This window comes from Eretmochelys imbricata, chromosome 4 (assembly GCF_965152235.1).
Source record: "Eretmochelys imbricata isolate rEreImb1 chromosome 4, rEreImb1.hap1, whole genome shotgun sequence".
NCBI lineage: Eukaryota > Metazoa > Chordata > Testudines > Cheloniidae > Eretmochelys > Eretmochelys imbricata.
In genome coordinates, this window is record NC_135575.1 from 55,537,375 (window position 1) to 55,554,511 (window position 17,137).

At 43.6% G+C, this 17,137-nt stretch overlaps 1 protein-coding gene across 1 annotated transcript in view; it reads right to left on the reverse strand.

The window, feature by feature from the left end:
* RNF150 (ring finger protein 150) overlaps positions 1–11,684 on the reverse strand; it is a 203,983-nt gene extending 192,299 nt beyond the window's left edge. Inside the window, exon 1 of the mRNA XM_077814442.1 lies at positions 11,225–11,684. Within this exon, the coding sequence (XP_077670568.1) occupies positions 11,225–11,684 (460 nt within the window). The remainder of the gene's footprint in view (positions 1–11,224) is intronic.
* Between the last annotated feature and the right edge of the window lie 5,453 nt (positions 11,685–17,137).

Genomic DNA, 17,137 nt, shown 5'->3' on the forward strand with positions numbered 1-17,137 from the left:
ACAGGCCGACCAAAGAGACAGGGTTTCAGCAGCAGACTGAATACTGCCAAAGAAAACTTACAACTCTAGGCGGAAAATCAGACAGGCACCCTATACCAATAGCAATATCGACCCTCAGTTTGTAAAATTATTTGATAAGTGGCAAGAAGAGACATGGAGCAAGGGATCAGAGCAGGAGAAAGGTATATGGGGATAGGAACAGAGCAATGGCGTTGAGGCAAGGAACAAGAGCCAGGAGGAAAGTGAAAAGAGGAGGGGATGACACATGGATTAGTTGAGAGGTTTTATATTTCCCCAACTCAAATATTATGTATTCAATTCTACTGTAGGTATGTTAGAGATTACAAGATATTTTAACAGCTTCCCTCTCCCTACAAATATAGTCTCATCTCTACAAGATTCAGCTTTATGCAGTTGCTTCTCATCTATTAATTATCTTAGCCAGACCTTTGAACAACTTGGAGACGGTGCTATTTGCATTTGATAGAAGGGTGATTCAGAACTGAATGTGATATCTTTGGTATTTTATGCTGAACTGTATAACAATTTTCTCTATTGGCTTTATATAGATTTTGAACAAGATAGAGGCCGACATGGATCCTTGCAGGCCTAGATAGGTAAGAGTTCTGGCAATGGAGGAGCAGGGAGCTGTGATAGACATCCGAGCATAGTCTGAAAGGAATGACTGAAGTAATCTTAGCGTGAACCCACTAACCACTATCACATTTCTGAGAGGAGGCATCAGGATTCCAGGGCTGACCATATCAGATGCTGAGGAAAAATTCAGTAAATACTCCTGGGGGGAATTCAGCACCAAAAAATTAAAAATTCTGCAAAATTCTGCATATTTTATTTGTCAAAAATAACAATATAATCAGTTCAATTTAAATTATTTAAAAAAAATTCAAAATACCTGTCAAGTATGTCAACAATACAGACAACAGCAAAAAAGATTCCCCCATGAGTAGAGAGTTAAAGAAACTCCTACAACAACCCAGGGAGGTGATGGAGGGAGCTGTGTGGTGCCCTCCAAGCCCAGACACCTACACTCCCTTCCCCCGCGAGGCAAGCCACAGGGCACCCCCAGTCCCAGACACCAGCATTCTCCTCCGCCCCCCTCCCCCAGAGCCCAGCTATGGGGCAGCCCCAGTCACCAGCCCCCCAAAGCCTTTACTCCACACAGCTTCTTTACGGTCCTGCCAGAGGTCATAATGTGGTGCAGTACTGCCCTTCCTCACCCTATGCCAGAGCTGGCTGGGTCTCCCAGGTCCTTGCCCATCCCCGGGAGAATAAGGATCAAAGAACAGGCAGCCTCCAACCACATCGGGTTGGGTACTCTGCTCACTGTGAGCTGGGCTCTGCAGAGTCCAGCGGGCCCTAGTGGAGGCCAGAAAATCTGCAGGGAAATAGGTAATTCTGCAAAATTCTGCACACCACAGTGGCGCAAAACTCCCCCAGGAGTAACGAACATGAATATGGATGTATGGCTCGTGTCCCTGGCCAAGAGAAAATCATCAATTAGTATCACCACCAGCACCAAACAGAAGCTTTTTAAACTTAGAATCAGCTGCAAAGGGAAACTGACAAAGATTAGGCTCACACAATCTTACAGACCGCTCAATGTATAAAGTATTAGCCTTTGCTTGTTGATGTTAACCTGGCTGTAGAGACAGGGAAGGGTGAGAAGGAGAGGGAAAGAGAGAGAGAATGAACAAGTAGAGAGGAAATGGAAGTACAGAGCACACAGATAAATGAATGAGAAAAAAAGGGGAGAGAAAAAGAAAGATATATGACAGATCAGAGCAATGAAGAAATGACAAGCAAAAAAGGGAGAAAAAGAAAAACTGCAGAGCACAGAGTGACGACAGAAGGAGGAAGAAAAAATGAGACAGAGAAAAAAAGACCAAAAAGGAGAGAGAGAGAGAGAAATGACAAGGTAGACAGACAAAGAATATATGGACATGTCAAGATTCACTTAAAGGGAGATGAGAGATTACTTACAGATGTGGGGAGGAAAGGATTAGTGGGAAAGGAGACTGCCTAGCTCATGAAGTCAGATATAACTGAGTAAAACTGTAAAAATGGATCAAACTTTTTAAAAAGGCATGAGAGGGGAAAGCTAACCATTCTATACAAACCCAAGAAGTGTACACAATGAGACAGCTGTATCCAATCTTCATGTTTTAAAGGTATTGTTGTAACAAAGACACATGGGTGCAATAGAAAAATGGTCAGAGATTTAAGGTGCCATCGTCCACAGACTACTCAAGGTATTATTAAAAAAAAAAACCCACACAGAAGGATAGTATATTGCTAACATGTAGTACTGCAAGAGCAAGAGACTGCAAGAGAAAAAAAAACAAATATTTTGTCTGCACAGCAGACAGTTGGGATAGACAATGGCAATAAAAGCATTGAACTCTTTCCTGGATGTTCCTATAGACCACCTGCACAGTCAGATAAATCAGGAAATTTTGGGGGCATTTGTTTGTTTTTTTTAAAGCACTAGATTATATACTGTAAGGAACAATCCTGCATTCGCAAGGGGACAGATTACATGAACTAATAGGTCGATTCCATGATTTTATTGTATACTCCTTCTGTACCAAATAAGCAGCCAAGTACCCAGCACTTGTATACAGCTGACAGGGCAGAAATAGGCCTTGTCTGAAACGAATATGGTTTCTGTGCAGGTAGGTGGAAGGTATTGGAATGTGGAAAAGCATTAAACAGGGCTATCCCTCATAATGAGTCTTCACAAGGCTGGCTCAGGGTATAAGGAGCTAGAGGTCATTTGAAACTCAGGCTTCTTGCATGACAATGCACTACATTGTCTGACAAACCAACTGGGCAAAATAATGGACTCATTCAGTCCTTTTGTGACATTTGAAAATGGCGTCCCTTTTCTATTATAAGGAAAGCAAGCCCCCTCCCCCAGTGCCAACTTTTACGCAGCTTCTTTTTTGCTTCTTCTGTTAAAACATTCCAGTGGTAACGCATGCAGATGTACTGCAAATGGGGGTGTGGGGGGTGAAGTCACTGCAGACATATCTGCATGAGTTAATGAGCTGCATCTGTGTTAACACAATAGTGACAGACTGCATTCCCATAATATCATAACAACTCTAATTAGCAAATATCATTTTAATGCCAAAATACCAATGGGACTAGAACAAACAAACAATAATGAACTACTGCTGTAATTGTAAGCCATCCTCTCAAGGCCAGTATACCAAAATGGAATACAAGATTAATGACAAGAGGTTAGAACAAATGCTAATGTAGTTTCATTGCAAAGGAAGTGATTTCTCTTGGATAAACTACATATAACATACAGAACCTAGTAACTGTGCAAGTACGATTCTGCGCAACAGCTAACACAGGGCCTCAGATAACGGGAGGGTGAAAAGGAGGAAAGAAGTCAATAGGTTAGGAAAGTTTGGGTCAATAAAAGTTACAAGCTATCCCTCAGTGAGCCTACTTTAATGAACTGACCAGACGCTCTCTCAGGGCCTAATCCATCCCATTGAATTCAGTGGGAATCTTCTCATAGAGTTCAATGGGTTTTGGATCAGGTGCTCAGACCATTAGTGTAAGATAAAAGATTCAAATTAAAATGAGAGGCAAGTTCTCAGTAAGTCAGAAAAAAAAAAATCAATTTTCTTGGGAAATTCATGGAGGATGGGTCCATCAATGGCTATTAGCCAGGACGGGCAGGGATGGTGTCCCTAGCCTCTGTTTACCAGAAGTTGGGAATGGGCAACAAGGAATGGATCACTTGATGATTACCTGTTCTGTTCATTCCCTCTGGGGCACCTGACACTGGCCACTATTGGAAGACAGGATACTGGGCTAGACGGATCTTTGGTCTGATCCAGTACGGCTGTTCTTATGGAAAAATTGGGGAAAATGTTGGAGCAACTGGGAGCAATGAATTTTATCCATAGGGCTCTGGGTTGCAATAGATTAAAGGAGTAGTTTTTTCACCTCTGGGAACATAGAGTAGTGATTAAAGTTACTTTGGTGTTCTCTTCCTAGTCTCCATAGTCCAAATTCATCCCTGTTATATCCCTTTGAGTTACACAGGGATGAATTTGGCACTAGCGGTCTACATCACAAAGACACCTCACAATCAGACATAACTGACAGCCTCTACTAAAGAGAAGCACAAAACTGGAATACTAGGAGAGTTGTGAGTCAGGAGTGAGGTTCACTGGCAGAACTGAGTAGGGAAGTTTGTACAGTACCTATTTGCACTATGCTTAGCTCCAGGGCCATCTCTAGCTATTTTGGTGCCCTATGCAGCCCCCACACGGGGGTGGAGGGGTTGTGTGGGGCCCCACCCCAGGCCTCCACTGTGATGCGGGAGGGCTGTGCCCAGGCCACCGTGGGCAATGGGGAGGGGCCTGGCCACTTCCTGCAGGAAGTGGAGTGACCCAGACCCAGCCTGCTCTGCTCCCCTGGCTCCCAGGCTTGGGGGGAAACCAGCACTCGCCGGTGGCACGGCTGGGAACCAGGGCAGCAGAGCAGGCTGGGGCCGGGTGGCTGTCTTACCGGTGAGTGCAGGTCTGACCACGTCTGGAGTCCGCAGGGGAGTGGGGGCGGGGCGGGGGCGGAGCAGGGGCAGGAAGAGGCGGGACTAGGGCACGGGGGGGTCCTGGGGAAGAGCCAGAGCAGGGGCTGGAGCAGCACACAGGTGCCCCAAATTTCCTGGTGCCCTACGCAGGTACGTACTTTGCATATGCGTAAGGACGGCCCTGCTTAGCTCAAGCCAGACATTATGGACCCCACTTTTAGTGCTCATTAAAGTAAGTATTTTCTAACGTCCCTAAGTGACTTAGGAGCACAAGTCCCACAGAAAGACAGTGGGACTTATCCCCCTAACTCAGGCACTTTTGAAAATCCAACCGTAAATCCACTCAACATTTTATTATATATATGTGAATATTCTCAGAAATATTTGTACTGAGTTCAATAGACTATCTAAAATCCAGTAAAAGCTCTAAAATCCAGACCCAAAAAACACACAAAGCATAAATAATTAACTATCTTACTAAAAAAAGAAAAGGAGTACTTGTGGCACCTTAGAGCACTTGTGGCATCTATCAAATTTATTTGAGCATAAGCTTTCGTGGGCTACAGCTTTCTGCAATGTTAAAGGTCAGATGTAAAACAACAAATAAAAATAAATACAATTCAATCTCAACCTCAGTAAAGGGATACATTTTCAACTGCAGCCTCTCTGTTTGCGTCCCCTGAAATAGGTCCCTAAATGTTTGCACTCACAAAAAAAATGTGCATGCCATTATCTGAATGTGAAAATGGGCATTTGTGCATACAAATCAGGTAGTTGGGACATCACTTGACTGGCATGCAGAAACAGATATTTGCACCAAAGATACACAGGATTTTTAAAAAAATTTTAAACAGGCATAAGATCAGAGACTGTGGCTGAAAATTTGGCCCTACACACAGTATACATTATTATATGTGCTGCAAATGCTAAATATAACAGGAAGAATGAGGCTGGAATGAAAGCCCCGACTCCAAATATATTTTACTTTGCTGGTTTAGGCACAGCCTTCATATGAGTTAAACAGTTTGTGTTTTTGATTATTTTTTTTAAATAATAAATACGAATAACCTTCTCTTCAGCATTCACTGCATCTAAAGACAAGAAAATTCTGTTTATATTAAGAAGACTGAGAATTTCAAATACTTATTCCAGGCTTTTAGCTACAGTATTCAGAAAAATATTTACAAAAATTCTTTGAAGTATGGTATACCCAGCCATGGTTTTCCCTGTAATCCAAATACTACTTTTGTTCTACAGATCATGTATGTGAATTCTAATTTGCATATCTGTGCAAGCCCTAAAATTTAGTTTTAATACAATACAGGATTATAGGTGGAAGCAGGAGAAAGTGCATTACTAGTCCAAAGTACCTCTACCTGTATGTTCTAAAACACATTAAAAGAAATAGCTGGGCAGAGACCTTGATAGCGTGTGGGACAGAAGCACTGTTACTTCCAAAGAGTGATCTAGTAAAAGGGACTCCAGCACAGGAGACCAGAGATTACATTTTGCCTCCACTGAAGTCACTGCCAGTTTTGCTATTGACTTCAACGGAACAAGGATTTCACCCCAGGTTCTTAATGAAAAGAAGGATCATAATACTTGGCTTTTATTATAAAAGACAGAATATTTTGACAATCATTACTAACCCGTGACAGCCATTTCAAAAATCCAAAAAGTACCTCCCTCTTGTTGAGAGCTGGATGTCACTTTCCACATACAAAGGACACTAAAAATTAGTGATGACATGTACCGTAAATGCAGAATACAGTGGAATTCACACTACTTGACTCATGTATACATGCTGTTCAGAACAAGTATGACATTCTAAATACATGTGGTGATTGGATCAAAATTTGTGAGGCACTCATATGCAGCATCACAATGTTGATGGCACCAGAGAACCCATTGTGACATTTGTTCAATATTGTAAATTATGCTGATTTCAACTGGATTTACTTTATTCACACTAGGTATAGACTGCCACAGATAATATTTTATGAAAATTATGTACAGCAGCTAGCTGCTTTTCAAACCTAAACAACTGCTATTTTGTTTTAAATGAGGGGCGGCGGACACTGAAAGGCCTACTTGACAGGATGGATATGCTAGATGCTTTGCTCTTCCATAATTTAAAAACAAACTATTTAAATGAAAAGTAAGCACATTCCAGCTAATCGCTTCTATGCTGTACTTCAGACCAAGACAAATTAAAACAGACAATTAATAAAATCTTCATAATTTACAATGCAAATACGGAGAGTCTCGCTAGTACCAGTACTGACATTTTCTTCAAGAAAGTTTTTATTTCTGCAAGTAAACATGAAAAAACTACCTTGTTTCACTGAGGTTTGGTTTATGGACATGTAGCCAATGACCCAAGAACAAATTACATTTTAATACCGGTTAAAAATCTTCAGATTTACACATCAAAGGGTACTAAAAGCTGATCACCACTTGTGACTTTCAGATACTAGAGATGGGCGCAAACACAAAACCCAAAAGCTAGGTTCAGATCAGAATTTGCAGCTCAACCTAGTCGTTAATGGGCCAAACCTAAACGCTCCTTACGTCTGAGAAAGTTCAGATTTGGATCCAAATTTTGAACACACAAGTTCAAGATGGTTTGCATTTAGGGTTTTGGTTTGGCCCTTTATAAACGCTATGAAGTTTGGATCTGGGATTTTGAATCCCTCTTTTTTAAAGAGCAAATATCAAATATTAAGTGTAAATTAAAAAGAGGTCAAGTAGGTTTGCATGAGTATTACCAATTTTGTGAATAAACAGAAGACTTCACTCTCCAGGCCTGTCAACCTGGCACTTTTCACTAACTCTACATTTATTTGAAAAATAAGAAATAGAAGAACAAACATTAACTTGACACCTTTTGCTAAAATATATAGCAGACTTTCACTAACCGGCCTTTTAAGTTTTGTCCTTCGTTTCTAAATATCAGACACATCAGGAAAAAATAAATCCTCAGCATGTCCTTCTGCACATTTCATTGGAATTAAAGTTGCCAGGCCTGTGGTGTTCACTTGGGGCCTGATCCAAAGCCTACTGAAATCAGTGGGAAGACTTCCAATGAGCTTTGGATCAGGCCTGTGACAGTGAGGATTTCAATACAGAGTTTGAATTCAGTGCAAATCTAAACTTTTGTCTGGAGCAATGGGGCACTAGACAAAAAAAACAAAACAAAACTTTCAGATACAAGTCTCAGGGTTTGTGGAATAGCTCCATGATAGGCTCTGGTTTCATATTCAACACCTGTTTTGTTTCAAAGCACCTCTCTTACATACCAAAATGATATCCTTTTGCAGTTTCTAACACATTTTGACTAACAGTTATTAAGATCAGAGGGAACTATTATCTTGAATTACAGAGGAGAATGCAGGCACAGTAGACACATTTTAGTGATTCAATGGAAGAGTACATCAGTATGCATAGGCAGCACACGCTTGTCATGTCAATAATTTAGAGGGAGAGAAGATAAGAGTTTCGGGTGGGGGGGAAGGAGTTGAGAGATAATAGTGTAAAATAGTTGGGAAAAGAGGAAGTGATGTGGGATTGGGAGAAGGTGAAATAAGGGACAGTGGAATGGAGAACAGAGATGAAGAAATGATGGGGCATGTAAGGCAGGAGAGAAGCAGCAACTAAGAAAAACTGATGATAGCAGAGGAACTGAGACAGAAAACAATGGGGTAAAAAGAAGCCAAAACATTCCAAAGAGAATGTGTTAAAAAACCAAAGCTTGCTCTTAGAAGCATTTTCTTGTTCGTGAGGGACAGGAACCCACTACAATATACAGCAGGAAATGGTAACAGCCATATAAGGAAAACCAGAATTCACTTGCCCTTCAAAACCATCTTTGTTTCCACATTTTTCCATGGGGAAACCTTTTCATTTTCCCACTATGGGAGTTTAGTGTTTGCAGCACACACAGCAGACATGGCTGGCCTGAAAGCCCAATTCAACTTGCCCTGCACCTTGTGTCATCATTGACACCAAAGTAAAGTGAGTGTAAAATGCTAACAAGTCAAATTGGTAGCAGTTATGATTTTATACCCTTCTTACACTCAAGCCTTGGTGCTAATGATTACACCATATGCAGGGTATGGATAAATCAGTCCTTGGGTTTCCACTATTTCCTCAGATATCAACTAGGCAGGTATCTAGGAGATAGCAAAACATCCCTACAATTATGTTTAATTAATAATTATTTTTCTTCTGTTTTAATAGGCCTGGCCCTAAAATACATCTGTTTCAATTGTGCAGAGGACAGGGTTTTCCTAAGATAAGAGAGTGAACTGTTTTTCAGCATCACAAAACTAAAATGTTCATTGATTTTTGAGAAAATGTGAAAGAACGGAGTTTTGAATTTAATTTGAAAAATAAATTATCTTCAAGGCCTCAATGGTCTGACTGATCATAGTTTACAAGAATGTTTTTTAAAAGTTTCAGTTCATTTAAGCCTATGGTATGGCAGAATCACACAGCTGAGTGTTCCTGATTAAGAAAGTAGCATTTCTAAGGGAAACCAAAGCAGTCCTTGAAAAGGAGTTTCTGAATAAGCTGCAAAGGTGCCAGGTAATATTAAAGAAGCTGTCCCAAGGTTAACTGATATAGTATTAGTATTTTTCTGAAAGCAGAGGGCACAAACAGTAATAAATAATCTTTCTTTCATTCCTTTTGGACTTTAACCTTTAAATTTCAGAGTACCAGCCGTGTTAGTCTGTATTCGCAAAAAGAAAAGGAGTACTTGTGGCACCTTAGAGACTAACCAATTTATTTGAGCATAAGCTTTCGTGAGCTACAGCTCACTTCACTCCTTTTCTTTTTGCGAACCTTTAAATTGTTAGTAGATTTTTTTCTACCACTGTTTCCAAATAAACCACTATTTGCATGGGAAAACAGCTTAGTGCATTCTTTAAAAACAGGCAAGCCACTAATTGATTCAACATGTTGGCAGTTTTAAAGAAACTTATTAGACAGGAACAAATGGTGTATCCTATTTTGTGTTGCAATACCCTGAGCTTGACTTTAAGAGTACTTATATTTCTATATGTCAAGCTCTTATTATGTTGCCTGCTAAATAATCTTCAATACTTAAATAGGGAGTACAACCTAAACAGAAACTAAACCATATGCAGTTTATTGAGAAGTTTTAAGACTATTAGGAGCTCCTAATTTTAAAGGCACAAAAAGTCCTAAGCAATATCAAGATTAAAAAACATAAAAACCTTCTTCTGATCCAATCCACCCTCTCAAAAGCATATCATTTTGCTCCACCAAACAGTTAATCTCTTCATAGAGGACTGAGTGCAAGATGTTCAAAATGTTCTGTCCAATAGCTGCACTATTATAATGTTAGTAATGAAGGAATTCTTTTACCTCTCATCCATCCTGGCTAGGTGATTGCAAAACATAAAAATTTGATTAAAATATCCATGCTTTGTAACCTAATTATGTTCCAATTTACCCCCAACACCACTAAGATTCAACTGGCATGAAAGAGCTGGGTATGATTAGTTACTGGCTGCAAACCAGAGATTCCACTAATAAGTGGCATGTTAGTCAGGCTCTTGGCATAAGAGACTAGTGGCCCCTGGCAGAAGACTTTGTCCCTAAAAATAAATCTGATTAGCTGATCTTTAAAACAACAATTTCAAAACAAACATTTTTATAAAAACAATGTTTTCATTATATAGCAATCCAGTGTTTGTTCTGGCTTTGCTGTTATTTCTGATGGCTATGTTTACCTTCCCTCTCTGATAGCACAAGTTGATTAATTCTTTGAACACCCATCTCCAGGCATCGAAGGCACACATGGGAAGGATGAGAAACCATAATTTGAGACAAATGTCTGCACCTGTATTTCATAAAATCAGATACTCCACAAGGTTTGGTCCCACAGATGAAAATAATTGCAAAAATGATGGTAGACACTGCATTCCCTACTTTGCAGAACCTCTTAGTAATTAAGAAATAATGTTATCCTTCACATCTTGAAGAGCTCAATCTCACCCACAGCCCCTGCCTGACATGGGCCACCGGATTTTAATGATCCAACAAAATGCTTACAGCTGCCTAACTGCCTTATAAAGGGACCACAGGTCCCATAAAATCCACAAAAGTGGCCAAAACTTCACAGCTTTCGAACTTTTCCACCAGATTGAATGTTATTGTTTATAGGTCTTGGCAACCCCTCAATTTCTCTCCATGGCAGCAGTCAGAAGAGTATTTACGACCTGTACAGGTGCCCAGAAAAACACTTATCTTCTATGCACAAATGAAACATGAACCAAAAAGAAGAAGGGGTCAGAGGGACCCAGTTGCAGCTAACTCTTGGCCAGGATAACGGATACACAAACTGACCAAGAGGGTCCGTCCAGCCCACCCCAGCTCTCAGCTCAGCCCAGATATTTGGGGAGAGCATGTCCCCCACCTCCCCAAAGCACCAAACTCCTGCCCTGGCGAGCGAAGCCTGCTGTAACACCACACTAGGTATCAGCAGGCATGGTCCCTGGTAACGAGCGGGGTGGACGAAGGGGTCAAACTGGCCTTAAAAGCGTCGCACTGGAGGGCCGCGTACCCCCCGGCAGGGATTTCTGCAGGCAGACCTTAGGGGCTCCGCCCGCTCCCACGCACCTGCATGCGGCATGGTGATGGTCTCGTTGGCGTTGCTGGAGCCCACGTTGAAGATCACCACGGCAGAGGCGTTCTGGGCGGCGGCGTGCCGGATCTTATCCTTGTACGTGCAGTTGCCCCTGGGGATCAGCGCGACCCAGCTCTTGCCCGGGCCCGGGGCGGCGAAGCGGGTGTGGGGGTCGCAGGCCAGCCGGTCGTGGGCGGAGGCGGTCATCACCACCTGGCCCCGGGCATCCTGCTTGGGCGAGTGCTCCCCGTAGCGCCCGCACTCGCTCTTCTCGCTGCGCAGCTCCAGGCTGCCGGCCGCCGGCTCGGCGTAGGTGATGTTCACGAAGGCCGTGTACCACTCCTCTTTCTCGGCCACCGTGAAGTCCAGGCAGAGCAGATGCACGAAGCAGAAGGAGAGCAGCCATGTTGAGAGGGCCAGGCTGCGGCACGCCTGGATCAGAGACACGGCCATCCTTCCTCGGCCTCCCCCCTCGCCTCCGGCCCGGCTGCGTGCGCGAGCGAGCACCGGAGCCTGCTCGGGGGGAGGCGGCGGCTGCTCCTGCTGCTGGGATCCGGGCGCGCGAGGCAGGGGCGGGGGGGGGGGGGGAAGCTGGCTGGGTAACCTCAGCTGCAATGCATTTCACGGGGGGCTTTTCCCTGCCTCTTAGCGCCTCGCTCCGCGGCTCTCTCCCCCTCTTCTCCCCCTCTTCTCCCTTTCCACCCCGCCCCCCTCGGGCTCCTGCCCGGCTTTGCGGTCGCTTCCCTCTCCCTTTGGGGGCAGGGGGTGGTTGCAACTGTACGGGAGCTTGTGGGAGCCCCTTCAAAAGGGAGCGTTCTTGCTCTATGGAGGGGGGGGCTGCTTCTCGCCCTCCCCCGCTCCACCCCCTCGCCGGGTAGCTGTGCAGGCGGCTCGCCAGAGGAGATGCTGGCTCTGGGGGGGAGCGGGGGGTAGGGGAGGCGCGTGCAGGAGGGGCTTTGGCGTGATGTCAAGAGCCCTTGCGGCTGGGCTTTAATGGCGCTCAGCCTTCGAGGGGCAGCAGCGCCACCTGCTGGGAGACAGGCGGGACAGCGGCAGAACCAGTCTGTGAGCCGGTGGAGGGGAAGATACCAGACTCTAGGGCAGTAGCTTTCAACCGGTGGTCTGCGGACCCCTGCGGGGAGGGGGCAAAGGACTATGTCTAAGCCAGGGTCTGTGAAAGGTTGTCACCCTGGAGCAGTGGTTTTCAACCTGATGCCTGTAGACCAGGGGTGCTGCACACAGAGTGTCTAAGATTTCCCAGGGGTCTGCACCTCCATTTGAAATTTTTAGGGGTCTACCAATGGCAAAGGTTGAAAACCACTCTAGCAGAAAGTCTGGGAGAAAATTGAAGTTTAGGATTAGAGACTTTAAAAATCACTTTTTGGACCCTGTTATTTTAATTAATTTACTTGTTTTCCTGCCTGCGATCAATGAGAATTTTTCTTGATTGGTAAATTATCCATAACTACCCACAGTGGGGTCACTGTCCTCTTCCTCTGAAGCATCTGCTACTAGCCCCTGTCAGAGACAGCACACTGGATTGGATGGCCCACCGCTCTGACCTGTTATAACAGTTCCGATGTTCCTAAGAAAAGAAAGTAATAAAGGACAGTTCACCACTGAATTTCTGTTTTATTATATGGATCTCTAACAATAAACAAGTGTGTGCTATGCTGTTACATGAGAGAAGCATTTATGTATGTATATGCATGTATATTTATAGTGAGGTGTGTGTATGCATTTGGAAACAAACATTCTGTTTCAAAACAGAACAGACTTGCACAAGAAACAGATTTAAACACAAAAACAAGTAGGTCAACTATTGACACAAATATAAAGAATGTTTAGTGTGAAACTTAAAAAAAAAAAAAAAACAACCCAGAACTTCTGAGGCAACAGCAATTAAAATTGGTAAGTCAAGCACAAAGAGCGGGGCAAAAAAGGAATGGGTAAAATCCTGGACCTGCTGTAGTCAATGTTTTGGAACTCTGATTCTTTATTATGTATAATAATTGGAATTAAAATACTCACAGGGAGTAAGTATGTAGTCAATCTTCTGATCTCTTTCACACCAGTATGAAAAGAGTGTTAAATCACAACTGAGTCATTCTGTATCTACTCCAATGCAAATGAGATCAGAATCTGTTGCATATAAGGAGAAAAAGTCACATTTTACAATGGCCATTTATTCTTTATTGTAAACAGATAGCTGACATGATGAACATATATGGTCTGTTTTAATCTTCTTGTGGCTAAACTCTGCTGTTGCCCTTTGACTTACATGGGACTTGTACATGTAAACTGATGGCAGTATTTGACTTTTAAGTTATGTTGCTACATGGTTACGTTGAATGTGGGCAGAGTATATACCCGACCAGTAACATATCTGTGGTGCTTGAGAAGGGCTGATTTCCCAAAATGGGGAAGAGTATGATCAAAATTGGTTGGGAGGGGAAAAAAAATCACAAAAGGGTGAATAAAAATTGGGAGTTGTTTAAGAAGAATCATAGAACCGGAAGGGACCTTGAGAGGTCATCTAGTCCAGTCCCCTGCACTCAGGGCAGGGCTAAGTATTATCTAGACCAGAGGTGGCCAAACTATGGCCCGGGGGCCACATCTGGCCCTCCAGACATTTTAATCCAGCCTTCGAGCTCCTGTCAGGAAGCAGGGTCAAAGTCTTGCCCCACTCCGCATGGCTCCCGAAGCAGCGGCACGTCTCCAGTCTGGCTCCTATGCATGGGGCAGCCAGGGGGCTCTGCATGCTTCCCACATCCCAAGCACCACCCCTGCAGCTCCCATGGGCCGGGAACCGCAACCTGTGCACAGGGTAGCGTGTATCTGCATAGGAGTCGGAGCGGGGACATGCCACTGTTTCTGGAAGCTGCTTGAGATAAGCACTGCCAGGAGCCTGCTCCCCTGACCCTCTCCTGTGCTCCAGCCCTGATCCCCTTCCTGACCTCTGAACCCCTCGGTCCCAGCCAGAGCACCCTCCTGCACCCCCAACTCCTCATCACCAGCCCCACCCCAGAGCTCACTTCCCCAGCTGGAGCCCTCACGCCTTCCTGCACCCCAACCCCCAATTTCCTGAGCATGCATGGCCCACCATACAATTTCCATACCCAGATGTGGCCCTCAGGCCAAAAAGTTTGCTCACCCCTGATCTAGACCATCCCTGACAGGTGTTTGTCCAATCTGCTCTTACAAATCCCCAATAATGGAGATTCCACAAGCTCCCTAGGCTTAACCACTCTGACAGTTAGGAAGGTTTTCCTAATGTCCAACCTAAATCACCCTTTATTAGAGTTTATTAGGTGACCAAAAATCCACAATCAAGTAACAGAACAATTTTGGGTAGAAGCCCATCATTGTTCAGTATGGAAGTGAAGGCAGTAACTGGGGGAAGGATATAACATAGAAAAAGAGGAAGTACATACCAACCACTATATTAGAAGTTATGAAGTACAGAAAATTGATTCAGGGAAGCTAAATACATCAGTGGAAAAATCCAGACCTGGCAGGGCTAAGCACAATAAGACTGAGATTTTAAAAGTATATTTGTAAGCATTTCTTTTGTTCCTATGGTATAGGGCCCCTTACTAGATCTAGATGGTAAGAATGTTGATAATGATGCAGAAAAGGCAAAAGTGTTCAAATATATATTTATGTTCTGTATTTGGAAAGAATCAGGACAATGAACTTGTATCACATTGGGTAATGAAGTACTTTCCTGCTCATTAATAATTAAAGATGATGATAAACATTTTTAAACCAAAAGGTCCAGACACCTTAACACCCAAAAATCCTAAAAGACTTGGCTGAGGAGATCTCTTATCCTCTGATTTTAATTTTTTAATAAATCTTGGATTACCAGGGAAATTTCAGAAGACTGAGAGTATGCTAGAGTTACGCCAATATTCAGGAAAGGGTAAGTGGGATGACCCACGTAATTATAGGCTGGCTAGTCCTAGGAAAAATCATGGAAAAGAATAAGAGGATGGGAATATACTTAGTGCCAGTCAACATGATTTTGTAGAAAATAGGTCTTGTCAGACAAAATTTAATTTTTTGGTGAGATTACAATTTTGCTTGATAAAGACAACTGCATAGCTGTAATTTCCTTAAACTTCTATAAGGCAGTTGCCTTTGTACCACATGACAGTCTTATTACAAATTTCTCATTATACAATAAATAAAGCAGACAGATTAATAACCGACTAAGATTAATAAACACTTTATACAGCAGTGGTGTTCAGTTATATTTTCTGAGGGGCCAGGTAAAGCAATGTTCAGATCTTGGAGAGGTAAAGAGCTGTTCAGGTGTTTGTTCCCTAGAGACAGCACATAAATTCTTCACCCATCAGACAGGGATTGGCAACTAATGGCATGCATGCCAGAGATTGTACATTGGCTGGTTTTTGAATGGCACGCAGACTGAGAGTCCCATCAGGGCAGGTTTTGAGCTGCACTTCAGTATATTTTCCCCTCTGATTACCATCATGCCAAGTTAAAGTCTGTTTATCTGAATTTCAAATAACCCAAAATCCTGATTATTCAGATGAGCAGTATGTCCCCCATGCTCATTTTCTGTCCCAAGGGAAGAGAGAGGGAGGGGAGTAGCTGCAGAAGACAGGAGCCTCCTTAGTACTGCTTGAGTGCGGGGAGCTGGGAAGAAGACCGGACGGTGGGGGATTTGGAGGAGATCCAGGGGACTACTCCACCCAGATCCTGTCCCATTCTTGCCACCCCTGACTCCTGCTTCCAGCTGGATAGTCTCTTTTAAGGACAGCCCTGTTACCTGGCTCCATCTCCAACCATGGACAGCTCAAGCTGTCAGCTCAAGCTCCGCCCTCAGCTCTTGATAGCTCAGACCAGGGATGGTCCCACTACTCAGCTCTGGCTGGCCCATGGCTCCCAGCAGCTCCAGCTCCTGCACTCCCCTTGTAGTCCTGGCTGCAGTGGTTCCACCCTGACACACGTGAGCATTCCTACCCCACCCAGGCCAGCAACTGCCAGCTCAGAGGATGCTCTGCAGCCAGGGAAGGAAAGAGGCCACCTGGCAGAAGAGCTCAGTGACTGGAGCCACTTGCTGGGTCTTTCGTTATGTCTACCAGGAATCAGCTGTTCCCCTTCCTGCTGGGGGCCCTGCTATCCGGCTCTAGCTTGCCCCAGGACCCGGCAGCCAGTGGGGATGCTGCAGTCAGGACCATCAGGAGAGTGGGGGGGTGGGGGCAGAGCCACTGGGAGCCCAGGAAGGAGCTGGAGTGCGGTAGGGTGGCTGCCCTTATGGCAGAGCTCCCAGCTAAAACCCAGTGGGCCAAATGGAAGGCCCTACCAGGCTGGATCTGGCTAATTGAAGAATAATGTTATACAGCATTGGTGAAAATGATACTGGAATACTGTGTCCATTTCTACTGTTCACATTTTTAAAAGGATGTTGAAAAATGTGGAAGGGTGCAGAGAACAGCCATACAAAAAATTCCAAGATGAGAGAAAAAACCCTACAGTGAAAGACTTCAGGAGCTCAATCAGGAATTTTTTAAATCAGAAATAAGTTTGAGACATGAGTTGATTATAGGGTATACTTGAAATAACTTCACAGAAGAAAAAAAAAAAGCCAAACAGGTACTAAAAGGCTCTTTAATCTAGCAGAGAAAGGAATAACAAGAACCATTGGTTGGAAGCTAGAACCAGATGCCTCAAGTTAGGAAAAAGGCACTTTTTTTTTTTAAACATTCAGGGTTATAAACCATTGGAACAAACTATCGAATGAAGTGGTGGATTCTCCATCTTTTGGAGTCTTTTAAATCACGTGTATATGCTTTTCTGGAAGACTTGCTTTAGTCAAACAAGACTCAATACAGAAGTAACTGGGTCAAGTTCTTTGGTCTATATTATATAGCAGGTCA